General features: G+C 38.8%; 1 protein-coding gene across 3 annotated transcripts in view; it reads left to right on the top strand.

Moving 5' to 3' along the window:
• The window catches only part of ABCB4 (ATP binding cassette subfamily B member 4), a 70,329-nt gene that overhangs the window by 41,046 nt on the left and 11,706 nt on the right, over window positions 1-17,577 (top strand). For all 3 annotated transcript variants that reach the window (XM_030932680.1, XM_010370645.2, XM_030932681.1), the window contains exons 16-23: window positions 2,256-2,426; window positions 5,139-5,285; window positions 6,956-7,060; window positions 9,110-9,187; window positions 10,551-10,634; window positions 11,668-11,871; window positions 15,502-15,602; window positions 17,197-17,337. In XM_030932680.1, the coding sequence (XP_030788540.1) occupies window positions 2,256-2,426; window positions 5,139-5,285; window positions 6,956-7,060; window positions 9,110-9,187; window positions 10,551-10,634; window positions 11,668-11,871; window positions 15,502-15,602; window positions 17,197-17,337 (1,031 nt within the window). The remainder of the gene's footprint in view (window positions 1-2,255; window positions 2,427-5,138; window positions 5,286-6,955; window positions 7,061-9,109; window positions 9,188-10,550; window positions 10,635-11,667; window positions 11,872-15,501; window positions 15,603-17,196; window positions 17,338-17,577) is intronic.

The raw sequence follows: 17,577 nt of genomic DNA, 5'->3' as shown, positions 1-17,577 counted from the left end.
TACTTGGTAAGACTGGAGAGATGAGGGAAAGACCCATTGTGAGCCTGAGAGTCAGCAGATGCTCAAGCTAATGCAGTACTCTTTTCTCAAGTCTCAAAGACCAACCTGGTTTTCATTCAACCTTGTTTTGGTGTTGTTTCTAAGAAGTATCCCTGCTTTTCCATTAGGTAGACTGTTGGCTCTTCGTTGTTTCTCTTAAGTGTATCTTAATTTTTTTCTGATTATAAAGTAATCCATTCTTTTAAAAAAATCAAGCATTTTTAAAAAATCCAAACGTACATTTTAGACACTTGAAAGTCATCATAAGCCAAATCCCTACAAATAGCCACTGATAGCCATTTCGTATTTATGTTTCATCTTTGCCAGTTTAAAGAGTTAAACAGTACCTTCAAATTTAACTATTTATAATATTGAGCTTATTTTCACATTTTTATTGGCCATTTATATTTTTCTTCCTCTGTGAAAGTATTTGTTCCTGTATTAGGACATTTTTCTGTTGTGTTGTTCCTAATATTCTTATTGATTTGTAAGAACTCTTTACATAAAAGGAAATACACTCTTCTCTTGCATGTATTGGAGAGATTGTTTTTTCCTGCTTTGTTCCTTTCCATTTCACTTTGTTGTATTTGGCTACCATAAAGAAGCTTTAAAATTGTATGTAATTAGGTTGTCAGTTTTTTCCTCCATGTCGTCAGGATTTGAGGTTGTTCTTTGAAAGGATATTCACCCCATTTCCTTTCAGAATTTATTGTTCTGCTTTTTACAATTAAATCTTTGAGACATCTGAAGTATATCTGGGTGGAAGAAATGAGGGCTACTGGTTTTAAATAGATACTTTTTAACACCTGGTGGAAAAGTGGCTATCTTGGCTTGGAGCTTGATGACTTTCAGCTGAAGCACCCAACACCAAGTGAGTGTTTTAGGTAAGGCACAGAAAAAATATTATGAAAGAGACAGGTGATGTTCATTTGGTCATAGAAGGAAGCTAAAATCTGAATGGGCTTATTGGAAGAACTCTCCGTTGAGATGGACCTCTTGATAGCATAGATGAGATTACAGAAAGAGGAAAAGTTCCGGGGAGGTATTCATGAGAGGTGGTCCGGTTTGACTTGCCATGAGCTAGATTTTTGGGGATACAGGCTTGGGCAGGTACTGGGAAGCTGGGGATGATTTTGAGCTGCCCTTTAGGAAAATAAATCTGGTAGCAGTGTGGGAACAGATGGCAGTGAGAATGCAAGGGATAAGTTACAAAGTCTGTAGCCTAGGTTGGTTTTTGTTGAGAGATGGTATAAAATTGATTCAGTAATGAGCAAATAAGGAAGTTCACCAAGCAGAACATATCATTGCAATGTGGTTCAAGGCAATATATAAGCACATGAGCAGTGTTCTGTCAGATGTTGAATGAGCAACTGCTAAGAGATCATAATTGGCTATTGTAGGTACAGTAAGGCACTAGCCAGAAGATTGGGTTCAGGGCAGGACTTGAAGGGAGGAGCAAGAACAAGACACTACTACAAGGACTAAGACCCTGAACCAACCATTAAGATGTGTAGTTGGACATAGATGAAGCAAATAGGGAAGCAGACCAAAGTCCAACTCCAGCAGGGCTTGATGTTCCCTCACCCTTACTAGGCAGTGAACTAGAAGTCCTTAGATCACCACTCCCCATCCCCATTCCCATTAAAAAGAGAATTGATCTCACAGTCAGCAATGATGCTGAGCCTGCATGTTGGGTCACATGGGTCAAGGTGTGCGTCAGAGCAGGACTATGAGGAAGGAAGATGACCATACTCAGCCAGTCAAGGAAGACAGTTTTACCTCCCGTGGGTAGTGATCAGGCTCTTTGATTCAGCTTTCCTTGTTTGTAGATTTAAAAACAAACCCTTAGTAGTGTTTCCATGTACTCTTCTTCCCTTTCTTGGTGGCCATGACTTGTTCCCTGGATTACTGCATATTGAGTAAATTCCTGTATACCTTCTGGATTATGAAAAATGTGTCTTTAACTTTTTAGAAAATATTCTTATACTCCAATTTTCTTATTGTCAAATTGAATTTAACTTTTCTATAGTTCTTTATAGGTTTTTAGCTATCCTTGATTGAGAAGCAGTTAGGAAATCTGAAAAGCTTGATACGTGTAATATTCCAAATTGCTTTATGATTCTAAACTTAGAGGTTACGTCCATTTGGACACACACACACACACACACACACACACACACACACACACACACTTTAATGTCTTGATATTCTTTCAGACATCAGGAAGCCAGATCCAGTCAGAAGAATTTGAACTAAATGATGAAAAGGCTGCCACTGGAATGGCCCCAAATGGCTGGAAATCTCGCCTATTTAGGCATTCTACTCAGAAAAACCTTAAAAATTCACAAATGTGTCAGAATAGCCTTGATGTGGAAATCGATGGACTTGTAAGTTGTTTTTCACTTAAATTAAGTCCTTTTCTTTGTAGTTTTGCTACAATTGTTGAAATTCTTAGCCTTGCAAATATTTTTCAGGCACAGATGACTGCTACTATGAGCCATACTCTTTGTAAAGAAAAAAAAATTCAAATTTTAAATGTATTTGACAATGAATTGAAATCAGTTCCAATTATAAATGGATTTTCAAGGGAAAAAAAATCCAGAAATGTAGTCTTTGTGCTGAGAGGCTTAATATTAAAATTGAATTTGATATTCATCTTTGAGGTCCAGAGATAATAAGACTGGTCCAAAACGAGAGGCCCTGATATTTGCATACTCTATTGGGTAGGATTACATTTGATTATCTTTATTAGGAAACCCAGAATAGCATCTGTTTAAGCAAATTAAGAGCTTTTATTTCTGTTTCACATACCAAAATCTTAGAGGTGAAAAACTCAGGGCTAAACTGGTAGCTCCACAGTCCCCATAGACACAAGCTCCCTTCATCTTTATCTGCACTACCCTGGCATCAGGTTTCCATCCTCAGGATCACTTATGATCTAAGGTGGCTCCTGAAGCCCTACCTATCACATCTGTGGTCCAAGCAACAGGAAGAAACAAAGAGGTTTTCCAGAATTCCCATATAATACTATTACTTATAAGTCATTGGTCATAATTCAATCACATGGCCATACTTAGCATGAGTATGGAAAATTCAATTTTTTTCTTTTTTTTGCTGTATGCATTGACACTCTAAATTAGATTGGAATTATCTTACTTAGAAAAAGAGGAGAATGGTGAGAAATAGCAACGTTGGATTTAGGAGATTATTAATTCCAGTTAACAATTTTATTTATTTATTTATTTTTAATGTTATTTTTTGAGACAGGGTCTTGCTGTGTTGCCCAGGCTGAAGCACAGTGGTACAATCGCAGCTCACTGCAACCTCCACTTCCTGGGGTCAACTGATTGTCCCACTTCAGCCTCCTGAGTAGCCGGGACTACAGGTGTGTACCACCACACCTGGTTAATTTTTTTGTGCTTTTTATAGAGATGAGGTTTTACCATGTTGCCCAGGCTGGAACAAATAATTTTATTATAGAGAGGGAATCCATCCCAAAAAAAATTTCCTTATTTCAAGAAATAGTTTTGATCTATTTTGATGTTGTTTATTGACGAAGGCTGAGTTTATTTTTACTCTTGTATTGGCCTGAGAAAACTAATTCTACCAAGAATTCAGTGCATCTGTTTTTATCTGTGTAGGCTATTACTGCAGAAATTACAAGGCCTCTCTTAGAGGTCTTAATCTTGGTATATTTCTAGAAAGAAGAATAACAATTGTACCATTTTGGAGCTTCATTATTATAAGTAAGATAAGCAATTTCTCCTCTTTTGGCTATGGAATTATCCACTTTTCATTTCCTCATTTATTTTGAGAGTTATTTTGCTATCTCTTTAAACTCCAGTATTTCACAGGAGCACGTCTCTTGAAGAAATGCACAGAGAAGAGGGGGCGGCAGGAAATGCTGCAATCAACAACATTGTCCCAAGTACCACTGTAGGGAGAAAACAACATGTCAAAGGAGAGGGAGAGATTAAGTCTGATTAGAGGGACCTGAGTAGACCTGTTTGTGTGCTGAAGAGCAGTAATTCAAGAAAAAGATTCATTCATTATGCTGGAGATAGGGACTTAAAGATAATGTTAACTAGAGAGGAAAAAAAAAAAAAAACCCTGAAATACAGAAAAAATGGGTAATTTGTAAGAAGAAGGCTGAATAGAACCTACTTCAATATTCTCTGTTTTTTATAGATATAAATATAACCTTTCTCAGCGACCTCAAGCTTTTGGGATTCCATAGTCACCTATGTCTCAAGTTTAATGTTAAACTGCTTCTATCATCAGAACATTCTTTATGAGACCTAAATACTGCATGCTTGGTCGGACATTTAATTAAACATTTGCTGAGAATCTTATATGTGCCAGGAATTGGATACTTTCTAGGAATATAAAGATATAATATTTACCTTTAAAAAAAGTTACATACTAGAAATGGAGATATGTAAACAAAAAAATCACAAACAAGCTAAGCTATGAAATAAGAGAACTCTGCACAGGGAAAAGTGTGATAAGAGAAAAGGAATGTAATTAATTTGGTTTTGTGAGTTGGAAATATGACACAGAAAAGGCAAGGTTTTGGGGTGAGGAGGCCAAGCCCATGTTCTCCAGTTAGTAATGGTTTCCTACATTTGCAAAGATGTTTATCCATCTACTCAGGTGTATTGTCTCATTTGACCCTGATATCATCCCTGTTAGAGAGGCAGTACTGTATCATAATATATGAGAAAACTGCAGCTCAGCTCATGTGGCCCAGCCATGACTGTCACACCAACACAGTGTTGTGTGACTCCAGAGCTGGATGCCAAGGTGTTTGTGCCCAGACCCTACTACCTCACAGTCTGCTGAGGCCAGAATAGGGACGGGCTAAGCACACCATGAAGGTTGCTTCTTGGCCAAACAACCTATACTCAGTTTATGATGTGTAATCAGTAAACGTTGTTAACATGTTATAATATACTGTCCTACTCTCTAGTAGTTTGCTTGTCATTCTCTGCACCTAGTTTGCAAGTCCCTTGAGGGCAATGGCCATGCCTTTTCTATGTCTACGGACTGTGGTAACTGTTGTGTCATCACCAGTTTGCCCTGATGTTTATATGTTCTAGGAAGCAAACGTGCCACCAGTATCTTTTCTGAAGGTCCTGAAACTGAATAAAACAGAATGGCCCTACTTCGTCGTGGGAACAGTATGTGCCATTGCCAATGGGGGGCTTCAGCCGGCATTTTCAGTCATATTCTCAGAGATCATAGAGGTAAGTTTGCAAACATCCCATAACAGCCTGAATTAAATCAGTACATCAGCTGCTGCTTCTCCCAACCTCACTAACTGGCTCCATTCTGGGATTAAGCAGCCTTAAACTAAGCCAAAGTCCTTAAATCCCTTTTGAGAAAAGCTGTGAGGGAAAAGATAAGTAGCCTTTGAATCACTCTAAGTTATGATATTAATGAAATTATAAAATGTAAAATCAGTGAAGAAGGCATTCTAATGAGCTGTCTTCATTTGGTGAAACTGGTGTCAGACAATGATCCCCAATCTGTTTGTGTAGAGAAGCTGGTACACGTCGCACAGTGAGGTGGAGAGAGAGTGGAGCAGGGAGGGGTTAAAGTCATAGAGTTTAATAAGAGTCCAGGCATTGGGTATAGACTGGCCTCACCACTCAATAGCTCTCGGTACCTCAGTTTCTTCATCTATACAATAAATCTACCTCATAACATGGCTGAGAAGAGATTATATAGGTAACTATCTGGAAAGCATTTAAGAGTGTGTGCCTTGTAGTAAGTATTCAAAAAGCAATAGCCACCCCATTTTAGCAATCCTTCCAAGGCTTGGGGAGTCCGAGACTAAGAACGAAAACATACTAGTCAATCATTCAATTAATTGGGGGATATTTAAAGGAAGTTATCACAGATATAAAGCCTCCATCAATTCCATGAAATCCAGAGTTTGTATTCTACAATTTTAGTCAACCTCTAACATTATTGGAGAGACTTTGTTGTTGAGGACAAATAATTCTCCATCATGTTATGAGTTTATTATTTTGTGATGTTGGACATTGATCCACAATTAAGACCACAAGCCAAAAAATAAATAAATTAGAAAGGATCCTCCCCCACATCTTTTAAAGTTTCAAAACAAAGCAAGTTCTGGCTCTCTTGCAATTCAAGGCAATGTAGACTATATATTTTGGGGCATCTATGTGCCTAGTGCTTCTCCAGGCACTGGAGATACAGTGGTACACAAATAAACCAAGTCATGTCCTCAAACAGCATGGTTTCTGTTGGGGAAGATACGCAACAGACAAACAAATAATCCCACAAACATGTAACGTGTTGAGGGATAACAAGTGTTTTAAAAGATGGGTAGGGTAATAGAGAGGGGTTAGCTGGGGGTGCTGTTTCAGATAGAATGCTCAGGAGAGGACCCTCTGGGTAGAAGCCTGATGGAATGAGAAGTGGAGGGCTGGGGCAGGGAGGAATCACAGGGAAAAGGGGACATATAGGAAGAGGAACAAATGCTAAAATGTGAAGCCACTCACAGTCCATATTGCAGTATGTCAACCTATGTTAATAACCATGCAGTCAGAAAGTAGAATAGAGATTACCAGAAACTGGGAGGAGGGAGGGAATGGGAAGTCATTGTAATAGTATCAAGTTTGGGAAGTTTGGGAAGGTGAAAAGTTCTGTAGATGGATAGTGGTGAAAGTTGCACAACAATGTGACTAAACTTAATGCCACTGAATTATACACTTAAAAATGGTTAAAATGGTGAATTTTGTGTTATGTATATTTTACCACAATTACCAAAACCCTACATATTTGAAGCCTAGTTTTAAACATGTGACAGTCAAGCCACTATTTATGGGAGGAATGAACAAGGATCAATCATGTAATCCAAGTGGGCATTTTAAATATTCTTTTGTAGATTTTTGGACCAGGCGATGATGCAGTGAAGCAGCAGAAGTGCAACATGTTCTCTTTGCTTTTCTTATGTCTGGGAATTATTTCTTTTTTTACTTTCTTCTTTCAGGTAGGTACCCATGATTTGCCGTTCTCATCAAGTTTATAATTTAATTAGAGAAGTTAAATTAAACCTAATGGAGCCTCCAAATTCTTACAGTGAAATAAATTGCAGACACGATTGGCATAAGGCTCTGCTGGAGGGTAGACTCCTTATCAGGGGGAACTGTGACTTCCCTGTGTCCTAAATTATATTAGATTACGAGTTTGCCCTCAGCAAACATTCATTACCAAGGAACAAGAGACCTCAGTTTACTGCAGAACATAAGAGTAACTTAAATTCAACAGGTTGTGAACTGGGAAAGTACAGTCCAATAGCATTCTCTTTCCTGTTGTTACTCTATAGAATAACAAGTAAATTCTCTGATCTTTTCCTACTTAATTGATGAACTATTTGAAAGAACACAATATTTTGCATTCTAATATTGTAGACCTGGCCAAAATAAACTAGTCAAACTCTCTAATTGTACTTTTATACCTAGTTAGACTTCTCTCTAATTTCTTTTGTCTCTTTAACCCAGTGGGCACCACATAGGCCTTTCAAATATAATACAATCCAGTCAGCAAAATAGTGTTTCCTAGTTGTGCCAGCATGCTTCTCTTTTATTATTGTTGAACCAATGGCAAAAATAAACCAGGCTTTTTATTTAGAAATCATTGCCCTACTAGACATAACTCAATGATCTGATCCAGCCCCAATCCGTGGGATGCTAGGCAGTGCAGCTAGAAAAATGTATTTCAGGGGCTGCAGGAACAGTGGGCTGATGCATAGAACTGTATTGCCTGTAGCAATCTGCCAGCAAATGGAGGGGGAGGGCAGTCTGGTCCTGGACAAGGAACACCTGGGGCCTATTCACCAGGTGCACTGATCACCCATCCCCCGGCTTAGTAAACAGTTCTGATGTGCACTCCCCAATGTGCCCTCGGCACGGCTACCCCAACACTCACAGTGTGGCTGGAGACTCACACATCCCAGAAGTAAGCCCACTTCTGGACATCTGGACTCCTCTCCAGTTTGGATGTGGTAATTAGAAGGAAATCGTCCCAAAGAGGCTGGAGAAGGAAGAGTACCCTGATTGTTCCCCAATTTGAGTGCAGGTGGAGCAGTGACCAGGAACCAGCAGACTCATTTGGATCTTGTTTCTAAGGACATCCTTCCTCTACACTGCACGAGCCAAAATGAATTCCTGTGTAGGACTTTGTTACTTCTGTATTTAACTGCTTTATTGGAAGTAGTAGGAACACACTGAATGTTGTAGTTAAACACAGTATCTTTGTCACTGAGATGTTGCCCTTCAAAGTTTTGAAAAATAAACTTATTTAGAATGGTTTAGAAGCCAGTACTGGACACCTTTAAGATTTTTGGCCTTTGATTCTAATGTATACTAATGATTTTGCAGTACATGAATTTCACATGGGAGCTTTGAATTCGTATTTGGTCCTGGACTTTTGTTATTTAAATAGATGATTAACATACAAATAATGTAAAATCAATGTGAATATATGCACCTGTGTCAGAATACTAGGCACTGTTACCCACACAGGAAGTGGGTTTGGTCACTTCGTGGGTTTCAATCCAATGACCACATCAAGGAGGATTTAGCAAAGGAATTTTATAACTTGTCACAAGTGAGGAGCTCACAGGGCATAGTTCCCAAAGCAGTGTCTCCCCAAGCTGGAGGCTGGGTCAGGTTTTATAAGCATATTGTAATGAAATGTGATCTGATTGGATCTTGCAATGAGGTGATGCCAGGAAGCACTATCTGACTGGATCCTGCCATGGGGTGATGTCAGAGCTCGATCTGATTGAATCCTGCATCCTGCACTGTGGTGTCTGCTTCTTCATTCAGTCCGTGATTCTTGGTTCGGAGCACTTAGGTTCCCGCTATGGCTGCATGTTTGATTCATCTGGGGTTGCTCAGGTTATTAACATGACTTGAGGGTCTGTGGCAACTGTAAAACAGCTCATAACTTTGCTACATAAAAGTTGAACAGGATTGGTCTGGTGCAATTACATACATAAAGATCAAAAGAGACCATAGCCTTTTTTCTCAACCAGGGTTTCACGTTTGGGAAAGCTGGCGAGATCCTCACCAGGAGACTACGGTCAATGGCTTTTAAAGCAATGCTAAGACAGGTAGGAGTGTGCGCTGGAGAATGCCTTCTGGGTTTTCACATTTCTTCCGTATTAAGTTTCTTACTGTTCTTATTGCTATGTTGATAGGCATGTTTTCCCCCCATGGTATTCATGCAAGGATGGGGCAGAGTCCTACAAATTGTCCTGGTCCTTCAAGAGCTAAAGACCTCTCATGATTTTTTTTTCACAGAAATAGGCTTTGTTTGGGTAGCTTTGGCTTATTCTGTAAATATCTCTCTCCATGTAGACACTATCATTTCAAAGACCTGTATCTCTTTTCTGGATCCTGTGCAGGCCCTGGTGAGTCCATTGAGACTCCAGGATGTCTTTAAACCAAGAAAAGCTAGTTGGTAGCATTTAATCTCATGTACCATAATCTACCATACTAACTGTAGGTATTCTCAAATGTTAATAATTGTTTTGTTTATTTCTTATTTGAGGTCTATCTTCACATTAATTCATGTGTTGGTTTATTCAAACATTACTTATCATGTACCAGACAGTGTGCTGGTGGCTAGTACTGCACAATCCATTATTTACTCTCCTGGTAAGTTCACATTCTAGTGCATGACATAGGAAAATGTGCAAACATGAATTATCTATTTTTATAGAAAATGCCTAAGAGAGGGCCAGAATATTATCCATTCAATTGACAGGAACTGATTACATTTCTGTTCACAAATGGGCACATAGTAGGGAGTATATTCTAATTAAATCTGTTTACAAATCCTATTTCAGTATCTCCTAAACTCTTGCTATGCAGGAAAAATTATGTGAAGGTAAAAGATGCCATGGATGAGTAGCTTACAATTAAAATCAAGTCTCAGACATGCTTCTTTTTTCACCTGTGGCTAACTAGATATAAGACACACTTTTAATCAGTGTTTTTTTTTTTTTTTTTTTTTTTTTTTTAATATCAAACAAAAGCTTGGTGAGAAACCAGGGCTTATTTTCTCCTGCCTAGAATCTATCAGAACAACATGTCCAAGACAGCTCCACCACCCTTTATGAGAGACAACACCATATCAGGGCAGAAGTGTCCATAGTGAAAGACATGATGGTTGGGTGAATGGAATGCCCACCAGCCTCCCAGCCTTGGGCGAAGCTGGCAAAAATCATGGCAGCCATCTGGGTGAGCCCTACTCCCCTAGACCAGAGATGCTCTCCCTGCTACCACAGAGCAGTCAGGAAGCTGGGTTCTGCCAGATTCTGGGGGATTGTGCTCAGAGCAAGGCCAGGGACTCTACACTGCATTTGAGGTATTCTCTAAATTTCCTCAGCCTTGGAGCTTTGGGAGGCTTTGTCTGGTTTTCTTTGCTTGTTTTAATTTTGAACTAATATAAAGGTATATTTTATGCCATAGGACATGAGCTGGTTTGATGACCATAAAAACAGTACTGGTGCACTTTCTACAAGACTTGCCACGGATGCTGCCCAAGTCCAAGGAGTATGTAGACTGCACTCTACTTGTATTTTTTTACAAACATGGTTTTAGATAAGCATATAGCATACCCACACTTGTTAAGATGCTTCTAGCTAGAAATAGCAGAAAGCTCAAATCAAAACAATAAGCAGAAGATTAAACTTCAGCGTTGGTTGACCGACTGCCCCTCCAGATTTAATCCAGAATCCAGGTTCCCATCAGTGGCTTTGGCTTTATCCCAAGGCTGATTCCCTGCAGTCACAGGATGGCTGCTAATAGTAATTAGAACTACAAGCTTCCTTATTTCCCATCCAGTGAAAGAGAGCACACACCTTTACCTCAACCCCCAAACAAAACCCTTTGCTGAAATCTAATTTGGGCTAATTTGGGTCACATGCCCCACCCTGAACCACTAGCTGTCTCCAGGGGACAGCAGTGTTCTGTGTGGCATACATCCCCACCCCTGTAGCTGAGGTGGATTACTTTGCTGCTCACTGCTTCCCCACAACAGGAGAAGGAGGAATGGATGCAGAGAGCCGACTGTAATGTCGCTACAGCCACCTTTGTTTTCTGAGCAGTGAGCAGTACAACACTAATTCATCCTTATATGTGCTTTGTGGTGGATTGTCTCTTAGGACACGTACCCTTTGTAGCAAAAGATGGTCTCTGGGAGTGTGTAAATTTCCCTTTTAAACTTTTGAAGCAAATGGTCTTTAAAATTACCCAGGTACATTGGAGTTAGTTTCCTCTTTGAACATTGCATCTATGAAAAAATACATGCACCCCCAGTGCCCATCCACAAAGCGGAGAAATTGATTACTTGGTTCTAGAATGTTGGTTCGGGTGGGCAAGAGAGGAATGAGAGTGTAAAGGCACAATGAAGAAAAGTCTGCAGAGCCTCATGAGTTAAGCACAGGTGTCGTGGGTTTATTGTAATGAAAGTAAGCCAATGTAGCTCAGGCACAGAACCCACTCATCATTCTGACCAAGAGGCTAAGGCTGGAGCGCATGCATTGGAGCTTAAAACTACAGTTTCTCTGTGCTTTTTCTCTTCCAGGCCACAGGAACTAGGTTGGCTTTAATTGCACAGAATATAGCTAACCTTGGAACTGGTATTATCATATCATTTATCTACGGTTGGCAGTTAACCCTATTGCTATTAGCAGTTGTTCCAATTATTGCTGTATCAGGAATTGTTGAAATGAAATTGTTGGCTGGAAATGCCAAAAGAGATAAAAAAGAACTGGAAGCTGCTGGAAAGGTAGGTCAAATAAGGTTTCAATTAGTGTAAGTGTTGTTTTTAGACATGTGTTTTATTTGAATTATTTATCATGATATGCAGGCTTTAATAATTAAATGTGCTCACTACAACTAATAATTGTCAATTGTGTATGAAATATTTTACTGTATTAATGTCTAGAACTTAAATATAAGGTGATTAACATAAAACTTTCAGCTTATAGAAAGCAGTTAACATAGTTATGATAAAGAACTTCTGAATATTCAAAGTGCATTTCATTTTACTTCATATCCCAATGCTACTGTTTGGACAAGTGTCATCCCTGTTTCAGAAACCTTCATGCAGAAGACTGTAAGTGAATTGTTCAGGGTCAGACATGTGCTGGTATTTAAGAGATCCTCTTCTTCTTGGCTGTGATTTCTATAATTAAGGTGGCAGCCACCAGATGGCAGTAATGCCTCAATTTTGTGGTTCTCACTATAATGGCAATTGGGCTTAACATTTACTTGAGCCTTACTATGTGCCAGTTATTGTGCTACGTATTTATATGCACCAATTTATTACATCTTCACAATAATCCTATAAGGCAGGCACTATTGTTATCCCAATCTCAGAAATGCAGAACCTGAGATTCAAACAGAAGTTAGAGATTTGGCTGGGATTTAAGTTCAGGTCTAGTTTCAAAGTTCTTATCTCTACTATATGGTCTCTTTATATGTGTTTAAGTGTGTCTAAATCTACACATAAACATTTTATTTACATGTACATGCACTTAAATGTTCAAATGTAGATTATACCCATGAACATTTTAGTCTGATTTATGTAATTATTATCCTTTATTGAAACATGAGGAAGTGAAGCAGATGATAAATATAAATTATAATATAGTTTTTATAGCATTGCACTTTACAAAGCCCTTTTACGAACATTACTGCAACTGACCTTCACTAGTTATGAGAAATGGAACAGACAGTATCTCCATAGGGAAGAAGGCGTCAGAGACTGGGTGAGTGACTAGCTTCAGAGGTGCCATATTAAGGGGGAAGATTAACATTTGGACCAACCGTGTTTCCACTAAATCAGTTATGTCTGGTGAAATCCTTTCCTGTCCTCTTGTAACCGGCGTCAACTGCTGCTGTGTGCAGTGTTAGGTATAATAGTATCTCCAGATTTCCATCAGAATGGACTCTCCTCATTTTCATCCTGCATCCTCTCCAGGACTTGGAGCTTGCTAGGATAATATGTGGTTCCCAGGAGTTGGGAACCCCTGGGTGTCCAGAGTTCTTGAAGATTCTCTTGGCTGCTGACTGTGGGTACCTTAGGGCACCATTTCCTTTACTTCTGAGTGTCTCAACTAACTGCTGAAGAAACACTGTGTAGCTCTGTTTCCTCCCCTGCCCCTCAATCCTGCTTCTTTCCACATTTCATATGGGAGAACGGTCAGTTGGATGGAATGAAAATAAACTTTTCTTAGACAAGTTAACATGATAGAAAACTTCTTGAATCTAGTTAATAGTCTTAACTCCATTAATTGTTAGAATTTTGTCAAGAGTAGAGCAGGTAGAATTGAGCAGTATTGAAACAAAACAAAATCTTGCGTTATTAGTCTTGGTCTTGCTACTCACAGTGTGTGAGGCTGGAGAAGATGCCCAACTTCTCTGGTCCTCACGTTCCACTTTAGTAAAATGAGAAATTGTACCAGATACTGTCCCAAGTTCCTTCCAGCTAAAACCCTGTTATTCTAGGGATCAGAGATTGAATAACTCAGACTGGCCAGTTTAATATTTTTAGTAGCTACTTTGACCTACTAGGGCTTTTAAAAATACGAAAAATTAAAAAATGTTTAAATGTTAGTATCAGCAGTTCAATCACAGTTCAATATTGTTTACTCAGTCAGCACTTGATTGAGAGTGAGAGTCGGAAAGAAGGTTCTAGAAAAACCCTAAATCACTGTTTATTTAAAAAGAAATGCTCTCATTTACCTGGGTACAGTTTCATCATTGTTAAAGGACAACAGAGTTTGAAGTATTCCCATCCCAATATTCCAAAAAGGGCTTGGTAGTGAGGGTGTTGGTTGCTGGGCAGGAAGTGGGAAGGGAAGACTGCCTCATAACCGTCTTGATCCAGGCCCTGTCTGGTCACTGAGATTAAGGGCCCTCTGTGCCTGAGCTAACCCGCAAAGCAGTTGGCCCATGACTAGAATGTCAAGAGAAGTGTCAAGTCATTACTGGTTTCTCCTTGTGTAAATTACACAGCAGGGGTAGCAGAATAGCATAATGGCTTAGGAACGTGGACTCCGCATCAGATAGCCCGGGTTGGAATTCTTGCTTTGCTACTTACTAACTTTAGAACTTAAGGCAATTCAGTTAACTTCTCTGTGCCTCGGTTCTCTCATCTCTGTAAATAGGAATACTATTTACCTTTCAGGGTTGTGACACTAAATGAGATCATATCGGTGAATGAGGTAATACTTGGACATAGTAAAAGCTCAGTAATTTTTCTCTATTCTCGTAATAGCTATCTGTTAGATCTTTATTACAAATGAAAAATCTGTGGTTATTCAGTCTCAAGCATCAAATATCTTCCTTTTAGCTCATTACAGAAGCTAAGAACTGAGGTAAAAAACTCTTAAAGCTGTTAAAAGCCTAAAATTAAGATCTTATGCTCTGTGTGCTGATGGTTTAGATGACTCAACTACAGAACTATGATTTAGACTAAATAGCTAAGTCACAGACAATGAACATTTGTCAAGGGTCGTTTGGCTATAAGAATCAGAAAACTTCTCTGGCTGGTTTGGGTAAAAGCGATTTGATGTTAAGTACACTTCGAAGTACAGGAAATACAGGCAGTTTGTGTTTAACTGGCTCTTAGAGCCACAGGCTCTAATATCTGAGTCTTCCTATATACCTATTCCATTCCTCAGATGTTATATATTCAGACCAGCTTCTTACACATACCCAATGTCACATCAGCCTCTGAAGCCACAGGGCCTCACAGTTCAAACTTGTATCCAGGACCAGGAAACCAAATCTGATTGACCCAGATTAGTCAGATGTCTAATAAATAGCTGCCTCTGATTTAATCACGGATTTAAAGCATGCTCATGTTGTTTATAATTGGGATCTCCTTCCCATTGTGAGTGGACAGCTATCATAAGAAGTTATACTCAGGGAGGAAATAATTGGCCCTTAGAAATCACAGCCTAATCCTTTCTTCTAGGACTCTGCCCTGCGAAGAAAGTCAGGCCACAAAGGGATTGTGACTAAGGCCAGTCATGTAACTGTCTGGTGGCAGGCTGGGAATAGAACCATACCCTTGGTTCCCAGGTCACAGTTCTTGCCCTAAGCTGATCAGCCTTCCTGGGCATACAAAGACTTGCCTACCCTGAGATCCGGCCACTGTACTCCAGCCTGGGTGACAGCGAGACTCCGTCTCAAAAAAAAAAGACTTGCCTACCATACTTAGCAGAGCCAGAAGTACCAGTTTTGTCATAAAGCTAGTCTTGAACATATTATACCTTTTGTTTTTAATGTAAAGGAAATTAAAGCCTATCAAAATAACCTTCAGGGTGCTTTTGACAGAGCCCTAGGGCTTTTCATTATTTCAGAAGTAAAAACACCACTTTTAATGAAGGTCTATTCTGTGTTACAGATTGCAACAGAGGCAATAGAAAATATTAGGACAGTTGTGTCTTTGACCCAGGAAAGAAAATTTGAATCAATGTATGCTGAAAAATTGTACGGACCTTACAGGTAATGAACCATATGATTCCTGCCAAGAACCTAGTGCTTTCCTAAGGCTGAATTATTATCCTGAAAAGATAATAAAAGCTCTGCTGCTCCAAACAATGATATGACTATAAGGGTGACCTTTTTTCAATAATTCTATCACTGAAAATAAGTAACTTTTTGATGTGACTAGGACACAGAATTATATTTTTTACATCTTATGCCAACAATAAGAATAGGTCTCCAAGAGGTAAAAGATATGGAGAATTGCACAGTCTTTGGTCATCAGTGCAGGCAACAGAAATAACCTATCTGGGTGACTTAGGACAAACATTCCTTTAAGGAATTGCTCAACTCTTCCTTTGCAGTGTGTAGACTGAACCAAAAGTGAGACTTGCTATTGGGTATGTTCCAGAGGAAAGTATTTCATTTGTTCTCTGAATGAGGACCAGATCCAGCCTACTCTGAAGATAAAGAAACACAGCCTATTTCAGTGGTTTATAGTTGAGCAATTCAAGAAACTCCTAATGGCACCATTTGCCACTCATTTCCACCGCAGCCTGATTTTGTAAATGAGTATGTTTTAACACAAACAAAGTTGAACACAACTTAGATTACAGTTTTGCAGACTGGAACAGTAGTTCTGAACACTTGCAAATTTGAACAGATATCTTCAAAAGTCTGAATTTATGCCATCTCCTCAGTTATGCACACTTCATATGACACTAAAGAACATGCAGCTACATCTTTGTGTCCATTTCATGTTGGATATATAAACATGTATGCACCATTAATGATAACCTATTTTGAACTTCAAGGAGGGTTAAGGAAGAATAGAAAGCTGAAGCTAATTATGAACTTGGTTATAATTTAAAGATTCAACAGCATCACAAATTGCTCAGTTAAGTTTTGTAACACCATGTTCACAGCACGTAAGTGAAACCATCCAAATTAGTGACACTTTGAATTTTTCCTTTTGCCAAAAATGCCCTCATATTTGAGAGTAACTCAATTATAGTTCTTTTGGAGGATTCAGAAGCCAATAAAGTATAGCATGAGGTCAAATTAGAAACTGTACAAAATAAATTATATACAGGGGCTGGCAGGATCTAGCTTGGGAAAGGACTTCTGGTGTATATCTATGTAAACTTCAGGGACTCAACTTTTGTGAATCTGAAACATGAATTTTAACCTAACAGAGTACAACTAGTTACAGGAAACAACATAACAGTAGTAAATCACATTCAGATAATTCAAACTTAAATTCAGATCCTGACGTTTTAGGCATTTTTGAAACAACAGCTATGCTTACATAATAGGAGTTGAACATTGGAGTCATCAGATATTAATATGTAATAACAGTTATCATTTGAGGAACCACTATGAACTAGGCACTGAGCTAGACATTTATATGGCTTTTAATTGTCAAAACAATTCTGCATTACAGTGATTATTTCCATTGTATAAATGTTTAGAGAAGTTATCATTTACCCAAACTAATATAACTGGAGGTGGAACTTAAACCCAGTCGGCCAGACTTAGAAGCCGTGCACTTTCCACTACACAGTGCTAAGGGAGGCTGAAGAGATGGTTACGAGTATACTGATTTGCTTTTCAGGAATTCTGTGCAGAAGGCACACATCTATGGAATTACTTTTAGTATCTCACAAGCATTTATGTATTTTTCCTACGCCGGTTGTTTTCGATTTGGTGCGTATCTCATTGTGAATGGACATATGCGCTTCAGAGATGTTATTCTGTAAGTAGTTTTAAAAATATTAAGATTATTCTATAATAAGGTTTTAGTAGGTTTATGCAAAAGTTTAGAGTAGGAAAAAAATGACTCCTGTGTCCAAAGATGAGGTCAGGGATTTAAATTTACCACAGTTTCCATCCTGGCAGGCACAGAGATCTGATCTTGTTAATACTCCAAGTGCAGTTTTATTTTGTGGACTACAATTAAGCTTATGAAAATGATCAGAAAGCACAGTTTTAGTTG

The sequence above is a fragment of the Rhinopithecus roxellana genome, chromosome 6 (assembly GCF_007565055.1).
Source record: "Rhinopithecus roxellana isolate Shanxi Qingling chromosome 6, ASM756505v1, whole genome shotgun sequence".
NCBI lineage: Eukaryota > Metazoa > Chordata > Mammalia > Primates > Cercopithecidae > Rhinopithecus > Rhinopithecus roxellana.
The sequence above is the reverse complement of the archived record's forward strand: the minus strand, read 5'-3'. Positions and strand labels throughout refer to the sequence as shown.